Below are 27,464 nucleotides of genomic sequence, written 5' to 3'. Positions count from 1 at the left end.
TATTTTGGACACCAATTGATATAGTATTTTATCCTACCACCAACATGGAATAACTAATCCGTGTATAAGCTATACATGAATAAAGCACCAACAGGACAAAACTATCTTTTGCCTTTCTCCAAGAAGCCTTGAAGACCAAATATCCTAGGATATAATCTTAAATTCGTTATTTTTTAGGCAAAATACATAAAGACCCATTAAACTTGTCTAAAAATAGGTTTGAACACTTATATTAAACGGGTATTCTTTTACCCCCCCCCCCCCAATTATTGTTCGGCATGAATTAAATAACACCTTAAAGGCTGATATGAAAGAAAAAGAAAAAGGAAATAAAATGAAAGCGCGTAAAATTTTAAAAAAACTGGGCCAGCTGATAATGTATAATAAAAATAAAATAAAGATTCGGCCTCTCATTTTTTTAACCCACCGGCCTTCTTTCTCCTTCTAACCAGTGGGCGATCCAGAATTTTCATCAAGGGGTGTCAAAATATAAATAATTAGCTACATCGAAAAGTCAAGAGAAGTCAACGTATAGTAAATATACATAAAATAAAATAAAAATTATCTAGCAAAATAGTGTAAATTTCTGGCGAAGAATGTCGCATGACACCCCTTGCTTCAATGTGGCTCCGCCATTGCTTCTAACCCCTCCCCCCAGGTGCTCCTCGTCTTCTTCCTTCTTCTTTTTTGGTTTCTTTTTTTCTGTTTTGTAATAATTATTTCTTTTCCCACTATTTGTTCATCTTCTTTTTTCTTCTTTTTTTCTTTTAGTTTTTTTCTCTCTCGCCATCTATCTCATCTTCTCTCTTCTTTTTTATTCAATGAATTTTTCTTTGTTCTGAAAATTAAGAAATTAATTTAGCATTTTTTTCGTACTTTCTCTGTTGCGGTTAATTGAAAGAAAAAAATCATAGAGGATGTTGATGAAAAACTAAAAATAATTAGATAAAGAAACAAAAAAAAAAAAAAAGAGGAGAGTAAACCAAGATCGAAGGGATTTAAATTTATAGTGTATCTATGGATGAGAATTCAACAAAAAAAATATAATTAAGAGGAATTTAATCATTAATTAGAGATTTATTAGTGTATTAAATAATGAGTAAGGATAAAAAAAATGTGAATAGACAAAGAAACGAAAAGGTTAAAAAATCAAAATTTAGATAATTTCTGGTGTGGCTCTAACGTGGCGCTAATATGGCTCTAATGTGGCACGTGTAAAGCACATCACATTGTGAGATTGGTATTATAGTGTTAGGGTGTTATTTAATTCACTCCGAACAAGAACACGAGAGTAAAAGAACACCCGTTTAGTTTAAGTGTTCAAACATGTTTTTTAGACAAGTTTAATGAAATCTTTATGTATTTTGCCTAGTTTTTAATTTAAAAAGTGAACAAATAATTTAGACGATACTTTGTATGCCAATTTTAGTGCAATGAACCAAACACCCAACAACAAATAATTCATACACTATTAATTCATATATTATTAATCCATGCATTACTAATCTCTCTGCATTACTAATCTATGTATAACTTGTCTTCGAACCAAACAACCCTTAAGGTTACAATCTATCCTGCTCAGCTATTGAATAGTTACAATCTGTCCCATTCAGCTGAATAAGCGTTTCGTCAAAATCTCTCTCACAGAAACAAGGAAGTTCCTTAGGCGATCACATTTAGGTTACCAGCTCTCCTAAAATTTGCTAAAATGCCAGATAATTAAAGGATAAAGTTAATATACAAACACGAACACCTGTTTATCAGTTATCAGGAATCCCTAATTCCTAGTTCCTAATTACCAAAATACAGAAGGTCGAGCTGAGCAACCTCTGGAAGCGATAAGAATAATCCTCAAATACAACTGTTACTCCGTACAAGCAGCAACACCTGTGGTTGGGAGTCTAAGGCTGCAACACAACCAAGCCGCCATTATAAGGCTGAGGGTATTTTTATAACCTCATTTCAGAACCAGAAAAGATCCATGAAACTGATTCCCACTACGCAATGTAAGGACCCTGTTTGCATCAGCCTGCCAGATACTTGAAAAGAATGGAACCAGGAGCTTTGTCGAGTAGCAATTTCTAGAGGGAAAACCAACAAGACTCCTGGAGTTTAAGATATATAGCATCCCCACAATCTACATGTGAAGCACAAATCTCAGCATCGGATCTGATAAGAGATGGCTTCAGTGAGCATATTGAAGCAAATAGAACCAAGAGCAAAGGGAGGGAAACAATGGGAAGTACCCACCCCCAGGAGAAGCCCATAACTCACAGGCCAAATTAACTGGCAATTGACGATTCCCTGGATTTCTCAGTGAGTGCCTCCTTATCAGAATTGCCCATATCACCTGTCTGAGACTGGTTGGGAGGTGCCTGACTTGAACCTTGAGCATCCGATTCAATTCCAAGAACCGTTAAGACAGACCTAAAATAATACAGAAGTATATATCCTCAATAGAGATGAGTAATAATCCTCGTCATATACATGTAAAGACTGTTGAAGTGAACCTTGGAAGTGAAGATTTTATGTGTGGTTGGTTTGCATGTGCAACTAAAGGAGCTCTGAGACCAGGCGTTCTACTCAATGCATTTTCAAGCTGAGCTGGAGGTAGCTGAAAGCATATCAAGGTCATGAAGGAAAAAGTTCAGTTTAGACTTCGTTATGGTCTTACCAGCAACGTAAGCAAAAGAAACAACTTTCAACAAGTTCGTGCTGAAAACCAAATCTACCACGTACAGTCCACCTACCACCCACTCTCCAAACTCCAGATAACCCAGAGCAATGTTTGCTCACTTCTTTAATTGAACAGAAATGATGAGGAACAAACAATTTCATATGGAATTAAGCCAAATTCAGTAAGGTGACTTCTGGCTTGCCTCAAATTTCATATTACAAATTTAAAATAATGTTAGCGCTGGAGCATTTAAGATAACAAAACTTCTGAATAGTAGTGAGATTTGAAAGGTTCAAAGTGTAAACAACTGAAAGAAGCCCAAGTTCCATTTTAGAACATAATAAAATGTATGTTAAGAGGAGATTGTTAAAAGTTTGCGTCAGAACAGAACCTCGGTAATGCAACCTCCATATATTTATTGTCAAAAATTAAAACTATCCTAAAACTACCTGATCAAATAGCGGCTAAAGTGCATACAAATGTCTAAAATATCATTAGTTACAACAAGATACAGCATCAACTTTTACCTTAATATTTGAAGGCTCTGCTTTTGCTAACCCAATTTCGCTTAAACTATCTCATTGAGCATGATGATAAAATAATAAGTTTAAGGTGCAGATGGCATTCGTTGTGCTAGGATAAATAAAAACTAGTGGAGATCTTAAAGTCGGTTTGGGCAACGTCACATTTTTGTTTATATCAGATAGTTTACAAGCATTTGATTAATTAAACCTTGTGAATGCCATTAGATCAAACAGAACATAAATTCTAATCAAGCCAAGACTTGTAACGTAAATCCCAATGGTAAGATAGTTGAAGGAGAAACATAGCTAGCTTCTACAGCTAAGGCATACCTGAAGCAGCACTCCGAAAGATTGTGGCTTGGTCAAAAGGGCACATTTCACAAATCCTACCCACAGCTTCGGGTATTTCCATATCTGGACAACAAATATATCAGACTTCACTATGCATTGATATAGCTCGCAAAGTACAGGCAGCACATACCTGTTTACTAACAAGACGAGAGAGGATCTCCATTATGAAATCCACCTGCGACAACATTATTAAGGGAACTCAGGCACATAAAAGTAATGAGACATATGAAAAAGAGAAAACAAAAGGTTCTAGTATTATGAGGAAGGAAGCTGGCATTCGTTCATTCTCCATGTTCAACTTATACACAATAGACTTTATGATGCTATAGTATTATCAGGAAGAAATATTACAAGCCTGAAAGATGTAAAAGCAAGATAGTTTATTTGTGCCTTGTCGCGAAGAAGAAGAAGAAGAAGAATAAAGAATAAAGATTCTTCTAAAGAATAAAGATTGACTCTTCCACCCAGCGGAGGATAACTGTAGAATCATCTCCTAGCAATGTAGCATAAGCACAGATACGAGCATTGTTCTTATCCAAGGGCTACAAGATGCAAAAGCTGGTTTAATCATTTCACACAGCTACTCATCACATTATGTATGCATTTATAACTGGGAGAAAGATACCATGACCGACAAATGTATCTTACCAGAGATGGAAAAGCACCAATAGCTTGTATTACAGTCCGCATGAACAGCAACGGAAGAGGAATTTGTTCGACCTGCCCCCAGAAAGAATAATATATTTATTCTTTCAGATTAATCCAGATTTCAGATTCAAAGAAGAGTTGAAGCTAGAAATGGACGAGTAAAAAAGGAGCTATACCAATTGGTTCAAGACCTTTGCAAGAACCTGATGCGTGAATGTCTGTCTCTGCTCAAAACAAGCATTGCATGCATCTGTGACCTGCAAAGTCAATATTACCTCTAAGTGTCAAAATTCCAAGAAAACGCAGAAGAGTACGGAAGTCAAAGAGGGTAAAGAAATATGCCTTCTTCAATGGAATGCCTTCTCTTTCAGGATCAATCCTATGGATAGCAATTAATGCTTCAGCAGGAGTTAGCACTGGACCTGAGTGAGCTGATCCCTGTACAAATATTTTTGAACCCATGTAAGGATCAATTGTGAGAAAAATACTACTGAATTGATTTCTTATTTTTTATAACCGTGGTGTTCGAGCCAGTTTGCACGCGCCTTGACTAATTCCACAGGATACCTGCTACCTCCCACCAGCACAAGGTACTAAGTAACTCTGTCCACCAACACTTAGGCAGATGGAAAGAAATCACTAGTGTTTTTTGCCTCCACTGGATTTGAACCTACGACTTCATGATTCTCTTCCCATTTCTTTTTTTAATAAAGAGTAGAGACCCATATTTTCAATAGAAACTTTCTTAGTTAAAACAACTCTGGAAGTTCAACAAGGCAGAATATGCGGTTCAATTTTCATTCAATACTCACATTGGCCACCAAAACCTATGACTTCAACAGTTTCCCAGTCAAGTTCAGACTTTGTAGGCCTTTTCACATCATTTACAAATTTTCTTCTCAAACTTGCAGATCCAGAACTTTAATCAACGAAGGCAAACAGCGGTTATACATTTATCATACACAAACTCCAGAAAATAGAATAAGTTGTCTAGACATAACAGGGCATCAGGAGATAACACATAATATGGCCTCTAAACTAAAGCAGGTCAATAGTGAGTATGCACCAAAAGACCGAATATCTTCTACCATTTTCACCTTGAGAACCAATCTTAGTTAAAACTTTAGGAGAGATGAAGTTTGGGGCTACAGCCTATGTAACAGCAAACAGTCATTAAATACAAATACCAACCATACTATTAAAAATAAGAAGGAATATCAAATCAACTGTGGGTGTTAAAAAACAGAGAAGAGTACTGCATATAATTAAAGAGTCGCCTCCTCTCCCTCAAAGAAAGAAACTGACAGACTAAAAGATAGGAAATAAAAGGACCACAAATAACAGCCCTTGAAAGAAACATTGTTGATAGAAATGTAAACTGAGTACCTGTAGAATACGAGACAGAGCACCTTGGAATTTATCCAATGGAACATTCACAACATGTGGGAAAAGCAGCAAAACCTGACAAAAAAGCGATGCAAGAACTAACTCAAAGAAAGAGGGAAGTAGAACGAGAAAATAACAGAAACATGTGAATGACATAAAGCCAAGAAAAAAAAAAGCCAAAACAAAAGGAAAACCACAAAGACTGATGCAAAGAAGAATAATCTAACACTGCCACAGTTTTTTCAAGGAGTTTCTTTTGCAGTTCCACAAACAATGAACATCTAATTTTGGAATAACCACCTCATGCATAGACCATTTAAACTTTCTTACTTATTACAGCCATTACTTCTCTGTCTTGTGCACGTATAATCACCCCCTTGAGCATAAATTAAGCCAAAGGGAGAAGTGATGTAGCAACTTCGCAGCAGTGGATGCACAGAGAATGCAAGTAACAAGGGGAAGAAAATTGTACAAAATAGACCATAGAGAAAAAAAGTTAAGTACCTCGTCTTTTGACAAGAAAGGAAGTATCATAATAAGAAGTTCAACATCCTGTGAAGCACGAAAGCGAACTTAGAGGATCAAATACTGATCACATCATAATCTTAGCTTTTGGACAGAGAACAAGAATCTACTAAGCTACATGAGAAATGCTGCTGTTATCTCCACTGAGTTACCATCAGTTCTACTGATTAGCCAAGGATACCATGCACCAGACGCAGATAAAGTTACTAAATTGTATGCGTCTACAAGTCATTTCATATTTTTCCGTTGAACATTTCGACTTGAAACCCATATAACACCTAGTCTCCAACAGTTGTGACAAAATTCAAGATAAATGTAAAATCCATTGCAACATGCTAAACTTTACATTTCAAAAATGTGAAAGACGAAACTCAAGTTTCCTATTTTAGTTACATAACTTTAGGATTTCCTTTTTTTTGTTTGTTTCGAGAAAGGTAACAGTTAAAATTAGAAAGCCCAGCACAAAGGTTGTGCTGGTAACCATTTACAGATTCCAAAAGAAAGCAAAAACCTATCCTTGTTCTCCTTACAAGGATTCTAGCAAAACCCTATCCTTTAAGACTTCATTTAATAACTAGCAGAACAACCAATTTAGACAAAACCACTTCATTTGACTATTGTACAACCTTGGTTTGATTTTTACCATGTAATTTTAATGTCACACTAACAAAGCGCTTTGTTTAGTAACTTCTGATTACATTATTTTTTCTTTGCCCAATATAGGTAGGTTAAACATGTACTTATTACATGATAGCAACAAATTTTTGACACCAAATGTAAAAGGACAGTCTAGGTTTTGGCTTTTCTTTTTGTTATTTCATTCCCGTTTTCATTCAATATTTTTGTGCTTGGCAAAATATGATCCAATAAGTTAAAGCTAGAAAAAGAAAGTATTGCTAAAAGGGGAAAGAAGTAGATAAATGCCACCGAAGATCGTCTATTTTACTTCACTAAAACATTTTCAATGACATTACTCCTAGGAGAAATATTTCAAATGAAATTTCCTACTGTCACTCAACTTAAAATTGGCTTTATGGACCAAAACGGAAGGGCTTCGTGAAAGAGTTTTGCAAAAACTTATTGGAAGAACAAAACCAGCAACTTTTTGGAAAAGCTTTTGCAATAATTCAAAAATCATCCACAAACAAAATTAAATGGTATGTCCTCATTAGGAAATACCAAATACTACCATATTAAACTTCTGAAAAATATAATTAGAATATCAAATTTTTTATCCATCTAAAAAGGATAGTAATATTAGACAAAATTGCCCTCCATAAGTTTGTAACAATTCAATGAAGTATAAGGTTAATAGGTGAATGGAAAACTAAGACACAGAGTCAACTTCTAACATTAATTAATTGGAATTTTTTATTAGTACGGATTCATCAACAAACAGCATTGCCACAACTCAACTAACCATCCTATTACTTTAATATATTAAAATAGCATGTTAGTTTGTTGTAGATACTTCATATAGCAGTCCAACAATAAAAATCATTTTCAATAACTATAATCATACTTGATACCTTTACTTTAGTCTCATATAGCTTCCTGATAGTAGTTATCAACTGTAAGGAAGGAACTGTCCCCTCGGTCAACGTTTGCAAAACCTTGAGTTATGAACAAAAATAAGTATGTTAAAGAGTGTATTTCTTCTTCCAAGCTTTCATTAACTGGACATTGAAGTGCATCAAGACCTGCATCAATAGCTTTTCACTTCCACTTGGTGGATCTGATATGATCTCAAGTAGCTCAGATGAAGAACCAATTGTCCGAACTAGCATATGGATTTGTTGATGTATTGCCTGCATAACATTTAGCAGCTCTCAGTATGTTCAACATAAAATTAAGGTGAAGCAGGGTTAGGAATGACCAATGAAGCTGTGAACACAATTCTAACAGAAAGTCATCAAGGTTTAAAGCAAACCTGCTGTACAGCCTCGGATGCACGGCTATATACAACAAATATTTGGCCAAAAAGTGAGTGCTTCTGCTCAGCAACATAGACAAGCATTTGTTAGGTTATAGAAGTAGGAACAATGTCTCATCGAACAAGGACTAAATGTTCAATGACAAGCAACAATAGCCAAACTATGGAGAAGAACCTTAGTACACAGTGCAAAATAGAGCGACATGCACCGCTGGCCTTCAGCTATCGAAAACGGTGATATGCTTCCAGCAGTGGATGACTGAAGAGTGTCAGAGGACACATCTTTGGTGGTGATGGAAAATGATGGTCCTTCTTCCGTGGGTTTTTCTGAAGCAGAATCCTGAAAAAGAGAGCATCAAGTAGCTGCACAAAAGAGAGCTAGCAACAACAACACGATCGGTATAATCCCAGAAGTGGGGTCTGGGTAGGGTAGTGTCAACGCAGACTTTACCCCTACCTTGTGCTGGTGCCTGGTAGAGAGGCTGTTTCCGAAAGAGAGCTAGCAAAAAGCAATTATTTCAATCCCAGTATGCAAGTTATGAACTAGAGAACACATACTCAACAAGCATCATGAGTATGTTTCTCTCTCTTCATGAGTATGCAAGTTAAGAACTAGAGAACACATACTCAACAAGCATCATGAGTACGCTTCTCTCTCTTCACTTCTATTTTCATCACTGCTTGGCTTTCTTCCTGGTTACTTCCTTCAACTTCCCATAAAGGGAGAGGGAAGGTTGAGGGTTCACATATTCAGACAAGTTTCCTTGTTCATTTGTTTTCTTACAGTAAACAAAGATATAGCAGCAATCAATTAACACTGAGTATGAAAAACAAGCAAACAACAGAATTCCCTCTTATTATCCAGTCCCCCCCCCCCCAAAAAAAAAACCCCACCCACACCCCAACCCAAAAAAAAGTAACACGCAGAGAGACAGGGAATGTCTAATGTGCATTTGTCATACTCACTTGGTATGGCTTCCTATATCAAACTTTTGACATCAAACTAAAATTTACTGCACCAAAACACATTCAGCAATCGTAAGAGTATACTAATTATCCAATAAGTAGAATCTAAACAATTCTGCTTATGCCTCCTTACTTGTTTGCACATTGCACATCTGCTGATATGTGCACATCTGTCAATATCAGCATTTTTAAAGCAGAGGCTCTAAAGCACGTGCAGCAATACGAATATAAAGAGAGGATTGCTTTCAGGCCATACTATGTTAACATATTCTCTAAGAATATTCTGAAATTTAGAAGTGACTGCTGCACCCCCACCCCACTCCACCCCCAAGGCGCACAAAAGCAACAGCCAACCAAAATATGTTAACAATAAATTCAGTTTTCATAATGAGAATTAGCACCTTCTGCAAGGCAGGACTAGATCCATCACCATTTGAATCTGCTTTATGATCAACGGTTGAAACTGACATCAACATTTCATTGGCAAAGTGCTCTATTTGTTGAGAGATGGATGTCAGAGGATAAAGCTTATTGGCGACCTGCAAAAGTAACATCAAATAGCTGTTGAAACAACTGCAATAATCATAAAACTAGTCTGATTCACTAGACAGCCAAGTTACGTATGAGATACCAGCCGTATTGCCTTCATGCGCACCTCCTCCAAGTGATGAACAGCACTCTTTGCAATCAAAACAAGATATAAGTCAGAGCATGGTGATGTGAGCTAGAATTCCATCTATGGAAGATTTAACTTTTACCAACAGAACAGAGAATGGATTTCATCTGAGCCCATCACCTTAAAAGAAATGGATTTCTCAACCAAGAAGATGATGATACACGAAATCCTTCATTGCAATTTATAAGAAGGGCAATTCATATGAAGGGGCCACAAAGGCAGTAACTATGATGCTGCAAAGAACTATTGCACTTACACTACTCATTGCTAAGAACTCGCTATCTTTTCTTTTATATCGAAGTGTTTTACTAGTAGTACACCAAGTCAAAAGCAGGTAGTGAATGAATGCCGCCACAATCATCTATCAAATTTGTCCAATTACCCATGCAAAAAAGGAATTCTTTTTTTAAATAAAAAAGATCTATTTCTATCATCAATAAGATTTCAATGACAAATAAACAAGGTTCTACATCTTTGCAGCCAATCTACCATGCAACAGCTAAAGATCATTGTCTCCTCTCATGCTCCATGCTAAGTTGCACCAACTTAAAACAATCTTCCCCCTCCTCATGCAAGTAGCAATATTCTAAAGGTGGGACAGCTCATATATAGATATTGACTTAACTATTCATTTCATCCTATGACCATAAGTTTAAAACCAGGGTAGTTCGCGAAACTTTGAACATCCTGTTTGTTCTTATATATCAAAACCAAGATACAGTTCTCCACTTGTTTGGCATTTCCGTCCTTAAACACTGAATAACCTGGCTAGACATACTATTCCAACCTCTTCACAGCACTTACAAACCTTATAAAGTATCATCTAGACAACAAGCTTTTTAACCATCATACTTTTCGGAACATCTTTTACTTCAGCAGACCTTGTTCTTTTTTTATACACAACGGTGGTGCCCAGACCAACTTGTGTTCACCTCGACTATTTCACCGGATACCTGGCAACTCCAGTCAGCACACTTGTCGGGTAACTCTGCTCCTCCAAGGCTTTAGACAAATAAATAGAAATCACCTAGTGTTTTTTGTCTTTGCTGCAATTTAAAATCTGATCTCTCATGGTTTTCACCCACTTAATTGACCACTAGACCATACCTTGGGTGTTCCAGTAGACCATATTCTAGTGTAGCTAAGGTATCTATCCCCGTGATTTGTGTTGATTAATTAATCAAAATAGTTTCTCTAAGTCTCTTTGATCTCACTATCTCTTGTCAGAACTTGACGGATACGTTCTTAATGAATTAAGTATGCTCAAGTCTTTACCCTATTTCTCTGTTCTGCTAACTTATGTTATTTTATCCTGTTTCTGTGTCCTAACTTTAAGTACAAATAATCTAAGGCTTTACCTATTCACAGTAAAACCAATAGTCACAGTCGTTTAGAATCCATGGATGCATATATATATATATATATATATATATATATATATATATATATAACTGATGCATCTTTTACATTATTAAGATATAATGTTTTGAGAGACCATAAAGATGGAAACAGAAAGAGAATGTTTGATTGATGACCATCGGCAACAATGTAGAAAGAACTAAAATCAAATTCTGCCCAGTGACGGAAGATCCTAGTTTAAACTAGCACTTCTTTCAACAACTGCCAAAGTGCTGACCCATGAATGCATTCTGGTATCAGGAAAGCTAAAACCTGCTTAACACATCTTGTATAAGAACAATCATATCCCTCACCACATTGAAGCACGGAACTGTAACATGCATGAGCAAGAAAGTCAATAAAATACACAGTTCATGTTTGTCTATGCCAGTATGCCTATATGAAAGATCTGCTAATCACAGGGTAAGTCCCTTCTTTGACAATGAGCAGACCATACAAATTGACAAAACTGCAATGTTGTATTGATTCAGCTCTGTATATCTCAAGAAAATATTCTTTCGCCTATCAACAACTAATCATGTAATAGTAGTTCTCTGTTCTGATGGTTGGCCAAGCAATATAAGAGAAGATGCAGATATGTGGCACTCAGAACAGAAAAGGTAAAATTGTTCCAAATAAAAGATACAGATCAAACATAGTACACTGACAGCAAACCTGTAAAGCAATTCTGAGACAGGCCTCTCTCATTGGAGGTCTCATCAGAATCAGGTTCCACACAGTACTGAGGCCTTGAGTGACTCGATCTCCACTATGTAAATCCTTCTCATCCTTTTCAGAACTACCAGGACAACAGAAGCTCTCTAACAACTTGAGAACAGAATTTGGTAAGTGAGGAGCTTCACCAAGCAATCTACTTAGAGATTTGTCAGAAGCTGGAAAAGAATCTCTAAGTGTTTCTGCCTGCAGGATTAACATATGCAGGAAATCAGAAGAATGCAAAGCATTTACCCCCCAGGAAAAAGGATCATATACATACCACTGTAAGTAGAAATGTTTCATATACAGATGCAGCAGCTGTTGAAGAAATGAAATCCTGGTCTTCTTCTGCACGCCCATACAACCTGTAGAGGACACGCAATGTCAACTTGTGCCCCTAAAAACATCCAATGATTAGTAATCCTAACACAATTAAAAGGTACAAATACAAAATAAGAAAAATATTACTAATTTTTATGCTGCCGCGATATGTTTGCCATGAAATATCATAAGGCGGTGCACAAAAGATAGAAACTTAGCAGGTCAGGCAGAAGACAACAATCAACATGCTACCCCTAGAGAGACAGATATGCACCGATAAAAAGGACTAGCGAATTAGAAGACAAAACTCAGCAGGTATAATAGACACATTAGAGCCACAATCGCTAGCAAAAAACAGAACACCACCACTAACTACCTCCTGGAAGGACTCATTAAGGGCAGTACATGCAATCCATAGCAGCAGATGTAAGCAAACTCAAACAAGCAGCACTAAGTCTGTCCCCACTCAATTCAGCAAGATTCAAAAAGTACTCAAATTCAGAACTCTTGTGATGGCTGAAGACAGAAGATAATAATCAACATACTGTGCTTCGCGACATGGAGAGATGTATTTGATAGATTAATTGATAAAAATTGAGAAGGAAAAGCAGAACTGATACATGCATCAGAGCCACTGCAGGCAACCGACAGTAGCACAAGCAGACAGCTAAAAGAGGCAGCAAATGAAGTATGTGTTCAAACTCGACCCTCTTGTGGTAGCTAGCTACCTAAACTCAGTGCAGCATATCTGGCTTAATTCAGAAGCCAGCAAGATTCCAAATATTCTCACTTTTATAATGGTGGTGACGGAACCAGCTAGTGCGCACCTCGAATATTCCACCAGGTACCCACTACCTCCAACCAACATACATACCAGGTAATTCTGCCCAAATATTCTCACACTTCACTCAGTAGTCTCACACTTTGCTCAATACTCAATAGTTATAGCTAGCCCACCCAAACCTAATTTACCTTGTTTTAATATGCCTGAATTACTTCTGTTAGTATCTTTTTTTATAACCGTGCACACCTTGACTAGTTCCACGGGTATTTGTCCACCAAGGCTTAAACAGGTAGAAAGAAATCACCTAGTATTTTTTGCTTCCACTCGGATTTGAACCTAAGACCTCATGGTTCTCAACTCACTTCATCGACCACTAGGCCACACCCTTGGGTGCGAATTACTTCTGTTAGTATTGAGCAGCTTAGATGTCTGCACCAGGTTCTGGACTCCTAATTACAAGTTTCCCTCCCTCCCTCCCATGCATTATAGACAGACCATGATACCAACAGTGAGTACCATTCGCAAATTAAACATGCTCCATGATGTTACCTTACTCAAAAAAAATTAAACATGCTACACGTAAAGCCACATTACTGAGAGAAGGAAAAGAAAAGTGAATATAATTGGCAGGAACAGCGCCTTGTTATAAATAGGCAAAAACTACAGCCAGCCAATCCATCAACTATACCTCAAACTAGCTAGGTTCGGGTTTTCTAGTCCTTTATATCCACTGGGCTCTATTCAGGTTCCTTTCATCTAGATACCAAATGATGTCTTTTTAAGGCAAATTAAGCGCTTTCCAAGTCTCACTCCTCCACGGGCTGCTAGGTTAATCCCAACTGCTTGGTTCGCTTTTATGGAAGATGCTCTATAATATCCTAATCTTAACTAAACATACATCGATTCTACAATTTAAGCAGATTTTTATCAGCAAGAAGTTTGTGAAGATCTGAAAAGAAATTCAAAGATATTTTTTAAAGTTTTTTCCTTTAAAACCCTTTTTAAAAAGTTCTTAAAAGCCTCAGTGTAGAGCAACGACGCACAAATTATTGACTATTGGAATGAAATGGGTCCAAACTTAAATAAACAGTGAAGAGTCATACACTTGCTGTTGTTGTAAGAATAGCAGTGAGGCACTTCTTCTACAGTTCTTCCTCCACATGATGAATGCCCAGAAATCTTTATTTTAAGAAGATAAAACACAATTACTAAAGTACGTTTTCTTTTGCAAACTTCTCCAAAAGAAAAAAGATCTTATTCGAAGTTATCTAAATGGGCCTTAAATCATCTCAAGCAACTATGCACATGTGATACTGAGCTAACTCCCTCCGCTTCTATCACCTTCAATCTTCTCATTGTCACCGACTCACCCTTATAGATCGATGAATCTAAGGATCTATGTAGTACATAGCCATACCATCTCAGGCGAACTTTCCTTATTTCATTGTCTACGTATGCTATTTGCACCCTCTATGGGTGTGATCAGTTCTATCTTGCCCAATTTTGTATAACCGCAAATCCACCTTAAAATCCAAATTTCAATTATCCATATTGTACATAACATTGTTGGTCTCACAACCATTCTATAGAATTTGCCTTCCACCTTGTTAGGTGTCTCTACGTATAACACTAACATTCCTTCATCTCAATCATCGCATTTTAATTCTAAGTCACATCTGCATAGAATTATCTCATTCTCCTGAATGATTGCACCAAGATATTTTGAATTGTCTGCACTTAGTCACCATAATTGAGTCCAATCTCACTTCACATTGGGGTTACATTTGCATTGCGTATATTCATACTCCTACTTATATTAAAGCCCTTAACTGGAGTGTTTCTCCATATTTTTTGTCATTCTATCAACTACCTTGCTAAATTTATTAATGAACACAATATCATGCAAAGTAAATAACAGGATAATCAATTACCTCATGATTCATATAATCTGACAATATATGTGTTTGTAGAAATTTCCAAGGGTTTAGCTCCGAAGAAAACTACAGTTTAGAAAAGAAAAAAAAATAGTTAAAATATGTCGTTCGCACTCATTAAATATATGCATTGTAAATAATCCTTGGGCAAATACCTCAACACCTAAATAGGCAAGAAGAGAAAAGCGGGTTTGAGAACCTCCAGCAACTGTAACTTGCTTATAAGCATCAATGACACGAGTGAAAGCTGACTTTTGTATATTATCCTTCTGCTCGTCAGGTAGGTGGATGACTGGAGCAGATATTTTGGGTAGAAGCAACTGCGGAGAAAGCCCAACAGAAGCTGCCGTTGATGAGTTTACGCTGGTTACATCTGTTACTGCTGCTTTTGGACTAAGCTCCTCAGACCTATCAGTTGAAATCGATGGAACTACCTCCAAAGATGACCTCACTAAACTAGACCCTTGCTCTTGGCTCCCATCCTCAAGTTCAGTGGGATCAACTGATGAAACAACTACGAGCTCTGATGAAACATCTTTGCGAACTACAGAATCTAGACCAGGTATGAAATCCTCATTGTTTTCAATGTCAGCAACATCAGATTGCATTGGTGAGACATCATTCTCCATTAGCAGAGGGGTACTTTTTGAAGAAAGAGGCTCAGTTACATATTCCGGTGCTTGTTCGCTTGCATAATTCAGGGCATCAGATGTAACATTAGTAGTGACAGAATCAAGGTGCTCGTCTCCTTCTTTAATTTGCTGCAACTGAAAACATGTCCAACAAAGAAGCCCGTGAGTAATAAATTAAGAGCTTAAACAGAGAGATAAAAAAGTTAATCAGAAACTCGCCACGCGAGGACCTTTACATATGCACCCCCTCCTAAAAGGTGGAAAAGACAAAATAACATGTATTAAGGAATTAGGAAAAGCATTTTAGACCTCCGGCTCGATGAAGACCAAATTTTGAGCATCTTTCTCGTCTTTTTCTGCTAACATACTGGACTGAGAAACGACGTCTGACAACAGTGATGATAATTGTTTAAAATCAGATTCAATTTCTGGCTTCAGAGGTGGCTCTTCATCATCATCAACTTTTGGCTGATTCGAAGGTAGATTTCTCATATTAGCCATCACAACATCAGCTAGTAAGTCAGCTGATATGCTAGAGATTAAAATATCTAATGATGCTGCAGCCTTTTCACCCTGGGCAACTAATGTACCAAACATTGCAACAAGTGGTTGCAAATGAACATTATCTCCATCTGGTCTGGTTGTTGTAGAACCTCCAGTTGAAACTCTCTCCTGGTTCGCACTTAGCTCTTGCTTTGGTTCCTTTAAGACAATAGGTGCCGACCGCATGCGCTTCTTAGAGAGATTATCATCTACCAGTTCAGCATTGTCCTCCACCCCTGATCTTTTCGTTCCAGCAATGCTTTGTCCACTATCCGATGCTTTAACTGAAGGCTTTGACTCCTAAAAGAGGTTAAGCAGTTTTGAGGACAATGAACTTCAAAGCTAGAAAACAAACTAATCTTTGAGGACTACGAACTCTAAAGCATCTGCTAGTGTGATGCATTGTTTGACATTGATAATAAACCAAGAGGAAAACTGAAAACAGGAACCTCTGGGATTGATGAAACATCCTTCAACTCTATGTGTCCATTATTCTGGGAATCGTGGCTTACAACTGGTTCTGCCTGAACTCCTGCTCTCTTTTCTCTGAGTGCACCTTCTAGTCTGTCCCGCCACTTCAGACCCCGAAAAAGAAAAGACAAACGAGTTCATGATCAATTTTTGAGCCAATTGAACATTTTTGTGATACAGAGTCATTGTGGTCAGACCCAGCATGAGCCAAACTATTTGGCCAATCAAGGAAAGTACAGAAAGCCTATCGAATTCTACTTCGAAAGATGAAACAGATTACCGGTGCAGCTCCTGGGTGTGTACAATTCAAGCAAGAAACAAAGGCATTCTTCAAAGCATGGTATACCCCAGAAACATGCTTCGCATTGCCGTCGGAGCTTGAAGGATTCAGGCTAAGTAGAACTGGCAGAATACGACCATAAAAAGCCGGCCTTTTAGTCGCAATTGCTGAAAGACTGGGGATAAAGGAACAAGTTATACTTTATCAGAAAAAGGTAAAAGGAACAAATCATATAGAGGTTGTAGTATAAGAAATATGGATCTCCAATGCAAGTCCATTAACAAAGAAAAAAGATCATCACCAGTTAATGAGCACAATGATCATCAAGTTAGTAATTGACTTCACTGCAGGAAATCTAAGCTGATCAAGCAATAGACCCAAACTTTGACTTGCTTCAACAGACAAATCCCCAACATTTAGTATTGGATGACCTCCACGAAGCCACGAAACATTGAATTGTTCAAACTTCCCTGAAAAAATAAGAGATCAATTTGGAGACATGACATTTGTAATGCATAAACAACTTACTTTAGAAGATATCACAAGTTATGTACTCACTTCACACTTTCAAAAACATTTAATACCTTCAATGTCCAAAGCAGGCGGTGGCTCCGAACTGACACTGGGATTCGGAGTGTAAAGTAGCACAACAGATTCCACAAACTTCAGCGCAAGCAATCTTCTTCCATCACTTGCAGGCTTATGGTCATGTTTCAAAGAGTTAGTCCCAAAGCGAAGCTAGACTAATGTATCATATGGTTCTGACAAAACTATATACCTGAAATGCCATTGCATATATCTCCTCCCTAAACTTCAGCACCCAGGCCCATGCTGATTCAAGAGAATCATCCAATTCACTTGAAAACAAGCCCTAATAATGAGATAGCGATTTTGATGTTCAAGAAAATGTCAGTGTGCAAAGTTCCAGCTACGAAACTAGAGAAAAGATGCACTTTTACTAGTTAACAAAAAATAGGTATAATTATCAAAGTGATCAGTAATAATACCAATACTCATTGGAGGAATCATTGGGGAAATGGTTTACATTCTCATGATGCTGGTTTACAATTGAAGGAACTACTCAAAGATGGTTTTACTACACAGATAAATGTTTATCTGTCAGTTTTATATGGATAGGATATTTTATAGATGAAAAAGGAGAAAACACAGTGGAGGGAGCTAAGTTGGGTTTATAGGAAAAATCCATATTTGATCAAAATGTCTCAAAACTGCAAAGTCAGTCAAAGTAACGGTGAAGACATAAAGTGTCCAACTGCTTTGTTTACAAATTTATACACGTACTCTCCCTGTTTCTTTTTATATGACATTATTACTATTCATAAATCAACAGCTTTTTGTAGACTAAAATTTCTTTTATACAGCTTAAATGTTTCTAATTTGCATAAAAGTAAAATTTATAGTATTATATCAAGTAAATTTTCTCTGATTATACAAACTTTATTCCTGGAAAATCAATGGATTGATCAATGTGCAAATTCGACGACTTGGCCCCTTTGTATATCAAACCATGTTATTCATTTTGGGACAGAGTGAGTAATAGCAATCATGGCATATTTGAACTCCAGGACTGAAGGTTAGGTCCAAAATTGGTACCAGATCTTAGCCTAGAACTGTCATGCAAGATGGACTTATAGGCTATTAAGTTGCGCGTAAGTACTAAGCGAAGAATAATTTCTTTCCTCCAGTAAGGTGTCTGATCAATTATTCAACTACCCAAATTACTTGTGTTAAGTAGTTAGTCATGTATAGTGTCTCACATCGGAAAGTAGATACCTATTATTATTTAATCACTGTATATAAATAGGGCGTTGTACAACACTTAAGATAATGAATAATATTTTCTCCCGTGCTTTCTCACATGGTATCAAAGCAATCGTGAAAGATTTATCGCTGTGCATAAATTCAGCGACTCCGGGAAGAGAAATCAGTCAACTGGAAGTCTTTTTCCGACAAACTCAGGTCTGCCGCAAGTAAAAAGCCATTTTTCGTCAGTGTTGTGCAAAAATCAACACCACCACGAAGTAGATCGGCCTCCGGCGACCAACCCATAAAAATATCTACGTCAGAAAACCCTCCACGCACTCCCACGCGCCGCCGGAAGAAATTTTTCCTGCGAAATTCCGACGTCACGCGCCAGCGCGTGGGGCCCTTTCCAGTCACTTTTTGGAAAAAAGTCGTTGGGACAGATTGTTCGCAAGGGAATTCCGAGCCAGGTTACACCACTTTTATATTTATCCGGCGTGAACAGTGATTTTAGATGGGTTTTTGATTTTTCCGGCACGAAAATTATAATGTCATTCGTATCAGAAGCTTTTGACTCAATCCGTTGGATCCAATCCATTGAATTCAATCCAGATGGTTTCTTTATCAGATTATATTGAGTTCCTTCAGTACAAAGCATGTAAACAGATATCTTCAAAGATAGCTTCCGTTGTTCAAACAGGTAGTAGCGTGACTTGTGTCTCCCAATCTTTAACCTCCGAGTCTTGGGTCATTGATTCAGGTGCATCGGATCATATTTCTGGTAACAAATCTCTTTTCACTACTATTTCATATTCTCAATCTCTTCCAACAGTCACAATGGGTCTCAAACCATGGCAGCTACAATAGGTCAAGCAAGCTCACTTCCTTCCTTACCTTTAGATTCAGTTCTTTATGTTCCTAACAATCCTTTTAATCTCATAGCCGTTAGTCGCTTAGCCAAATCACTTAAATGCGTTGTTTAATTTCTTGATGACCTTGTTTTTATACAGGAACGCAGTATGGGGCGGATCATTGGTACCGGGCGTGAATCAAATGGACTTTATTACCTTATCCTTGCTAAATCACATGGACTCACATCTTGTCTTCCTTCAACAACTTGTTTTGTTACTGATTCACCAGATTTATTACATAAACAGTTGGGACATCCCAGTTTGTCAAAACTTCAAAAAATGGTACATGGTTTATCTCACTTGTCCACTCTAGAGTGTGAGTCATGTCAGCTTGGTAAGCATACCCGCTCTCATTTCCCTCGGCGTCTTGATAATCGAACGGAGTCACATTTTACTTTAGTCCATTCATACATTTGGGGTCCTAGTCGAGTCAGTTCTACCTTGGGATTCCACTACTTTGTCAGTTTCATTGATGATTATTCCAGGTGCACTTGGATATTTTTGATGAAAAATCGATCTGAGTTGTTTTCTATTTTCCAGACCTTCCACGCTGAAATTCAAAATCAATTTGGGGTTTATATCCGCACATTTCGTAGTGATAATGCCCTAGAGTATTTGTCTTCCCCATTTCAGCAGTTTATGAAATCTCATGGGATTATTCATCAAACATCTTGTCCGTACACATCTCAACAAAATGGGGTAGCTGAAAGAAAGAATAGACATCTTATTGAAACTGCTCGTACCCTACTCATACAATCTCATATTCCGTTGCGTTTTTGGGGGATGCAGTTCTTACATCTTGCTATCTTATTAATCGTATGTCAACTATAGCTATCCAGAATCAAGTTCCATTCTCTGTCCTGTTTCCCCACTTACCTTTGTTCTCTCTTCCACCCCGTGTCTTTCGAAGCACGTGTTTTGTTCATAACTTTACTCCAGGAAAAGATAAGTTAGCTCATCGTGCTCTTAAGTGCGTATTTCTGGGTTACTCGAGAACGCAAAAAGGGTATCGATCAGTGTTGTGAAGAGCGTGAAGTGAGGAAAAGCGACAACCCCTTTTTCGCTTAAAGCGAGAAGCGAAGCGCTCGCTTTTTTGAAGTGAAACGGATAACCAAAAGGACAACTACATAACACATAAGAAAGGCAATAAGAACTAAGAATAAAGGATATAAAAATAAGAGGAAGGGCAGTATACCATTACAGTAAAATATGGGCAGCATTTCAAACGAAAAAACAGTGCAAGAAAATGAAGAAGAAGAAGAAGAAGAAGAGGAGAAGAATGAGAAAGTAGAACTGAAGGGATAAAAAAAATTCGCCAGCAGTTCGCTGCTATTTGGAAGTTGAAACAGTGAAAGAAAAAGAAAAAGAAGAAGAAGGAGGAGGAAGAAGAAGAAATCACATACCTGGACCATACTTGATGATCTTGAAGTTGAAAAGTGTAGAAAACTTGAACCCTAGTCGCCTGTTTCTTTCTCTGTTGATGCTGGTCGATATGTTTTAAAAAAAGAAACATCTTTTTTAATTAAATAGGCTAGCAGCCCTTTAAAATAGAGAAGCGCACGCTTCTTACGCATCGCTTCGCATCGTCGCTTCTCGTTTTTTAGTGGGAAGCGAGCGCTTTTGAATACCTGCTACGCTTCAGATAGCAGAAGCGCTCGATGGGCCGCCTCGCTTCGCTTCTCGCTTTAAGCGAGGAAGCGCCCGCTTTTCACAACACTGGTATCGATGCTATTCTCCAGCGGTACCTTATGTCCGTTGATGTTACCTTCTTTAAAACCCAATCATACTTCACAGATCACATACCTGGACCATACTTGATGATCTTGAAGTTGAAAAGTGTAGAAAACTTGAACCCTAGTCGCCTGTTTCTTTCTCTGTTGATGCTGGTCGATATGTTTTAAAAAAGGAACATCTTTTTTAATTAAATAGGCTAGCAGCCCTTTAAAATAGAGAAGCGCACGCTTCTTACGCATCGCTTCGCATCGTCGCTTCTCGTTTTTTAGTGGGAAGCGAGCGCTTTTGAATACCTGCTACGCTTCAGATAGCAGAAGCGCTCGATGGGTCGCCTCGCTTCGCTTCTCGCTTTAAGCGAGGAAGCGCCCGCTTTTCACAACACTGGTATCGATGCTATTCTCCAGCGGTACCTTATGTCCGTTGATGTTACCTTCTTTGAAACCCAATCATACTTCACAGGTCCAGGTAATCACTTAGATATTTCTGAGGTGCTACCAGTTTCAACTTTTGGAGATTCAGTCACTATCTCCCATTCATCTTCCTCTACAACTCCAGCTCCACCACTTACAGCTCCAGTTGCAGCTCCACCACCTACAGCTCCAGTTACACCACTTATAGCTCCAGTTCCACTACCTAGTCTAGTTCAATCTTCTGCAGCTCCACCATTCTTAACTTATCATCACCGTCCACATCCAGCATCAGGCCCAGGTGATTCACGTCCTGCATCAGATTCTGCACCTACTACGGACTTGTATCCTCTTAGTCAACCAATTGCACTCCGCAAAGGTGTACGATCCACACTTAATCCTAATCCCCATTATGTCGGTTTAAGATATCATCATCTGTCATTACCTCATTATGTTTTTATATCATCTTTGTCCAATGATTCTATCCCTAAGTCTACAGGTGAGGCACTATCTCATCCAGGATGGCGACAGGATATGATTGACGAGATGTCTGCTTTTCATGCGAGTGGCACATAGGAGCTTGTTCCTCTTCCTTCGGGTAAAGTCTACTGTTGGTTGTCATTGGGTTTATGCAGTCAAAGTCGGCCCGGATAGCCAGGTTGATCGGCTTAAGGCTTGTCTTGTTGCAAAAGGATACACTCAGATTTTTGGGCTTGATTATAGTGACACTTTCTCTCCCGTGGCTAAAGTAGCATATGTTCGTCTCTTTTTATCCATGGTTGTTGTACGTCATTGGCCTCTTTATCAGTTAGACATTAAGAATGCTTTTCTCCACGGTGATCTTGAGGAAGAAGTTTATATAGAGCAACCACCTAGTTTTGTTGCTCAGGGGGAGTTTAGTGGTCTTGCATGCCGATTGCGCAGGTCACTATATGGTTTGAAACAGTCCCCTCGAGCTTGGGTTGGTAAGTTCAGCACAGTTATTCAGGAATTCGGCATGATTCGTAGTGAAGCTGATCACTCTGTGTTTTATCGGCATTCTGCTCCTAATCTGTGTATTTATCAGGTGGTTTATGTTGATGATATTATTATTACTGGCAATGATCAGGATGGTATTACTAATCTGAAGCAACATCTCTTTCAGTACTTCCAGACTAAGAATCTGAGCAGATTGAAGTATTTTTTAGGTATTGAGGTCGCTCAGTCTAGTTCAGGTATCGTTATTTCACAGCGGAAGTATGCCTTAGACATTCTTGAGGAGACTCGAATGATGGGCTGCATACCTGTTGACACTCCTATGGATCCAAATGTTAAGCTTCTTCCAGGACAGGGGGAGCCTCTTAGAGATCCTACGAGATATAGGAGGTTGGTTGGCAAATTAAATTACCTCACAGTGACTAGACCTGATATTTCTTTTTCGGTGAGTATTGTAAGTCAGTTTATGGATTGTCCCTGTGATAGTCACTGGGATGCAGTTGTTCGCATTCTTCGGTATATAAAGTCAGCTCCAGGCAAAGGATTACTATTCGAGAATCGAGGCCACAAGCAGATTGTTGGGTACACAGATGCTGATTGGGCAGGATCACCTTCTGATAGACGTTCTACGTCTTGATATTGTGCTCTAGTAGGAGGTAATTTGGTCTCTTGGAAGAGCAAAAAAAATAATGTAGTTGCTCGATCTAGCGCCGAAGCTGAATATCGGGCCATGACTATGGCAACGTGTGAGCTAGTTTGGGTCAAGTAGTTGCTCAAGGAGTTGAAATTCGGAGAAATCAGCAAGATGGAACTGGTGTGTGATAATCAAGTTGCTCTTCATATTGCGTCAAATCCGGTGTTTCATGGAGGACTAAACACATTGAAATCGACTGTCACTTTGTCAGAGCAAAGATACTCTCAGGAGATATTGTTAGAGAGTTTGTGAAGTCGAATGACCAGCTAGCAGATATTTTCACTACGTCTCTTACTGGTTCTCGTATTGGTTACATCTGTAACAAACTTGGCACATATGATTTATATGCACCGGCTTGAGGGGGAGTGTTAAGTAGTTAGTCATGTATAGTGTCCCACATCGGGAAGTAGATACCTATTATTATGTAATCACTGTATATAAATAGGGCGTTGTACAACACTTTAAATAATGAATAATATTTTCTCCCGTGTTTTCTCACAACTTGATCCAAAAAAAGAATTAAGGTGCTTCAAGTTGTTGCTGTTAATGTCAACAGATATCATACATGATCCCGTTGTTATTCATAAGAAAGGCAGATAGTTAATAATAAAGTTCATTGGTTAGAGAGGTGACTGTGAAAATAGACAACAAATTGCTTATGTAAGTATGATAACTGCCAATCCAATAAGCTAAAAACTTGCAGACAGTTGATCTCTGAAGATCTTAAATCTGGATAAAAGCAAATGAGTCATATTTGAAGTTCAGAATTCAGATCCGAAACAGTCAACTACCTGGATTGCAACTTTGACTAGAGTACACCGAAATATATCAATTCCACAAGTGATTGCTTGTCGAGCAACAGCTGGCATATCATCCTTCAAGGCAGAGATCAACACGGGTACAATATCAGGTATGAATTCTCCATGTTTGAATCCAATATAACCAACCATCCTGAACAAATAATGCATCTTTTCAATTTGCCTCCTCATGATATGGAGTTGTGAAATCCAGTAGATTGCAAAACACGCTTTACAGACAGAAGCCTGCTTATTCAATTCTGAAAACTGTACTGGGTAAGACAGCACCAAGAGAGCATGCCAAGTGTATAATGAAAAGGAGCTCAGTTGAAATATAATGACCAAACTGGCAGGAAAAATTTCATGCTATGGTCAAATGTCAATATGAAATAAGTAAACTCATAAGACAATTAAGCTGGCAGTGTAAAAGACATCTTGTGAGGTCTTAAAAAGCATAACATACATGAGCAATAACCAGAATCTAATAATAACTAAGTATTTCAAGAATTTTACAGTAGATAAGCACTAATCTCTCACTTACTCTAACTAGAAATTTATCAAAAAATCCAGTGCAGCAGCCAGCAAGTAAAAGACATTGGAGCATTCTACTGGGCAGTGCTTTGCCTCAATAGCTAACATATATAGAATGGCAGCCTCATCTGTGTCCCCTAGAACTAAACTAAAAATTTCCATTTTCCTTGCTCCTCGGTTTTCACATTTTATAATCAACAGGGTCTTGTTATCAAAAAAATAATCAACAGACTACCAAAGCCAGTTGAGACTTGCATATAAATCTAGACTGTTCATCTCCTTATATTTGGACTCATTTATCTCCAGTACTCAGCAATTTGCAGTTTGCTTTTTCTTTTTGATGATGCTACTGTCCTCCCACCAGCATAGGGTACCAGGTAATTTGCGGTTTCTAACATTAGAAGGTCTTTACATTTTCTACTTACATAAGAATCGTGCAAGAATTAACATAAAGCAAGAGACTGGCAGAAAACTGAAGAAAAAATCATATAAAAAATATAAAAGACACGAACTTTATTAGGAGTACTATATAACTGTACTGCCATCAAATTACAAGGTAATGGACGAAATGCCAAAATTACATGTACTCCTTATATTGCAAACAAAGAGAGAGGCGCGTGAAAGAAACGTACTCAGCGGTTAATTTACGAACAGGGCTAAACCGATCAGATACGAGGTCAAGGAGAGAAGGGAGGAATTCAGAGAGCAACTGAGAGTCGGCGCCGGCGAGTTCATTATTTAACCGGCGCAAGCTGTGAAGCTTCGACGGAACATCGGAAGCAAACTTGGCAGCGCTGAGTAAACTCGCTATCCTTTCTCGTGAAATCGGAGACATCATTCCCACCATTGTTAAAAAGCGGAACCCTAGATTTCGATGAACTTCAGTTGTTGTGCGAAAACATTCTTGTGAAAAGCAATGAATTTGAAGGGAAAAGATTCGATGGTTTTGTACTGCCGGAATTTTTCAGCCGCCGAAAGTTTGCTCCCCGCTACTGTGTGACGGAGTGTGTCCCAAGCAGCATAGGAATTAGGATTATTATAAATAAATTAAATCGAAAAGAATAGACGGAGCCATACAATGTACTATGTTTGTTAAAATTATATTAAGACATTTTGGTTCGGTATTTTTGGTATTCGGTTTCGTAAAATATTATATCAATATCGTACCTAATTAAATTCGGTATGGTTCGATTTTTTTCTTCGATTTATTCGGTTCGGTAACTTCGGTTTATTCGGTTTGAATACTAACTAGTGCATAGATTCATAAACGATAATATTCTTAATTAAAATACTTAAAAGTACAAAATTAAAAACGTTTGTTAATAAAAGTTTTGTCCAAAACCAGCATATATCAACCTAGAGAAAACTTAAAAAAATATTTTGTTACTTGCTTAGAGTTAATTGATAAATTTAGAGAATAAAGGAAAGTAAAATTTTAGATTTCTCATACTTATAATATAATTAATAAAATGTGTATTGTGTAATATAATATATATATTTCGATACGGTATCGGTATTTCATTTTAAAATACCAAATACCATACCTAATACCAGTTTTTTTTAAAACTTAAACCAAATACCATACCGAATATCAAAATAACGAATACCGAATACCAAAATTTTTGATTTCAGTACGGTAATTCGGTGTTTACCAAATTATGCACGACCCTAATACAACGAATGCAATGCAATTTATAAATTGTATGGGGTATGTTTAATAATCTCCTTATTATATACAGGATTATTTAATAATAAACTGTGATTAACAATTCTGAAATTCATTTACATCATAATTATGGTATTATTAAATTCAAGGTTAAAATTAAAATAAAAGTTTATCCCAACTTATGTAGTTTGCACTAAATACATGTATTTTATATTATATCCCATATATCCTATTTTTGGTCGAATAAACCAAAAAATATCTAGTAAAAATACACCAAATAATTCAGTTATTATTTAATTTTCTCATTATAATCTCATGATAACTTGTTCCCCAACCAAATAACCCTTATAAGTTTTATAAGTGGCATTCAGCAAATCCGATTCGAATTCTTGTAAGTCGTTACTTAATTTTTTACACTTTGGAATTTCGCACTAGTTACATCAAAATTATCTTTTCAAATTTTTTACTTTTCCATACAAAGAATGATATGTGCGACTTAACTCCTCGGATGATAATTGTTGACTTGAGCATTATAGGTTTTGATGATTGAAAAAGAAACACATGCATGAACAAAGTTCATGGACATTGTACATAAGTCACGGTCAGAAACAAGCAAAAGGTATGCACGTGCAAGGCATAAGTATAACTGTTTATTTCTGATAATCGTTTAACGAAAAGATTGCATATTTGATAAGGAGCATGACACCTTGCTTGAATAGAACGTTTTCCAAGATAAAGAAATAGTTAGAGGTTGAAGTTAACTAAAACTTTTTCACCAAGGAAGAATAAAGCATCATACTTCTAGTTACTCTTGATACTACTAAGGCCTCATTTGTTTTTTTTTTTTTTAAGATTAAGACGTCTGAATCTAAATACATATCTGAATATCAAAATGTGTATTAAGATTAAGACATTTGAATCTGAATACGCATATGAATATTAAGATATGTATTAAGATCTGAATACTAAATGATTAAAACTATTTATTTTTTTAGCATCTCAATATATAAAATTTATCTTTATTTAAAAATTAATAAACATAAAATTCAAATAAAATACTAATAAATCTAATACTATCTCTATATATATGGTGGTACTTGTGAATGCCAACTAAAGACGTGGTTGATGGTGGTGATGGCTAAAAGGGGTGCTTGTGAATGCCGATGTGGTGATGGTTGTGGTTGTTATTGAAGAAGGTGATGATGGGTGGTAGTAGTTT

General features: G+C 37.3%; 1 protein-coding gene across 15 annotated transcripts; it reads right to left on the bottom strand.

Annotated features, from left to right (window-relative positions):
- Nucleotides 1-1,494: 1,494 nt before the first annotated feature.
- Nucleotides 1,495-25,633, bottom strand: LOC107816280 (uncharacterized). 15 transcript variants are annotated; one of them, XM_016641986.2, is made up of 28 exons: nt 25,212-25,633; nt 24,043-24,202; nt 17,545-17,637; nt 17,351-17,465; nt 17,068-17,236; nt 16,767-16,941; nt 16,465-16,590; nt 15,782-16,315; nt 14,996-15,607; nt 14,838-14,906; nt 12,082-12,198; nt 11,760-12,005; nt 9,642-9,689; nt 9,412-9,549; nt 8,220-8,384; nt 8,042-8,104; nt 7,812-7,919; nt 7,641-7,724; nt 6,091-6,138; nt 5,587-5,661; nt 4,543-4,638; nt 4,377-4,457; nt 4,201-4,272; nt 3,683-3,727; nt 3,532-3,615; nt 2,511-2,614; nt 2,251-2,427; nt 1,495-2,169 (listed from the first exon to the last, which is right to left on the bottom strand). In XM_016641986.2, the coding sequence occupies exons 1-27, from the start codon at nt 25,424-25,426 to the stop codon at nt 2,283-2,285; spliced, it is 3,987 nt and encodes a 1,328-aa protein (XP_016497472.2). In that variant the 5' UTR covers nt 25,427-25,633; the 3' UTR covers nt 1,495-2,169; nt 2,251-2,282. The 15 variants fall into 15 exon arrangements, 14 of the variants coding, with proteins under 14 accessions (XP_016497472.2, XP_075088231.1, XP_075088229.1 ...); XM_075232130.1 differs by having other exon boundaries at nt 1,495-2,137; XM_075232128.1 differs by having other exon boundaries at nt 2,275-2,427.
- Nucleotides 25,634-27,464: the final 1,831 nt, after the last annotated feature.

Source organism: Nicotiana tabacum, chromosome 2 (assembly GCF_000715075.1).
Source record: "Nicotiana tabacum cultivar K326 chromosome 2, ASM71507v2, whole genome shotgun sequence".
Taxonomy (NCBI): Eukaryota; Viridiplantae; Streptophyta; class Magnoliopsida; order Solanales; family Solanaceae; genus Nicotiana; species Nicotiana tabacum.
The sequence above is the reverse complement of the archived record's forward strand: the minus strand, read 5'-3'. Positions and strand labels throughout refer to the sequence as shown.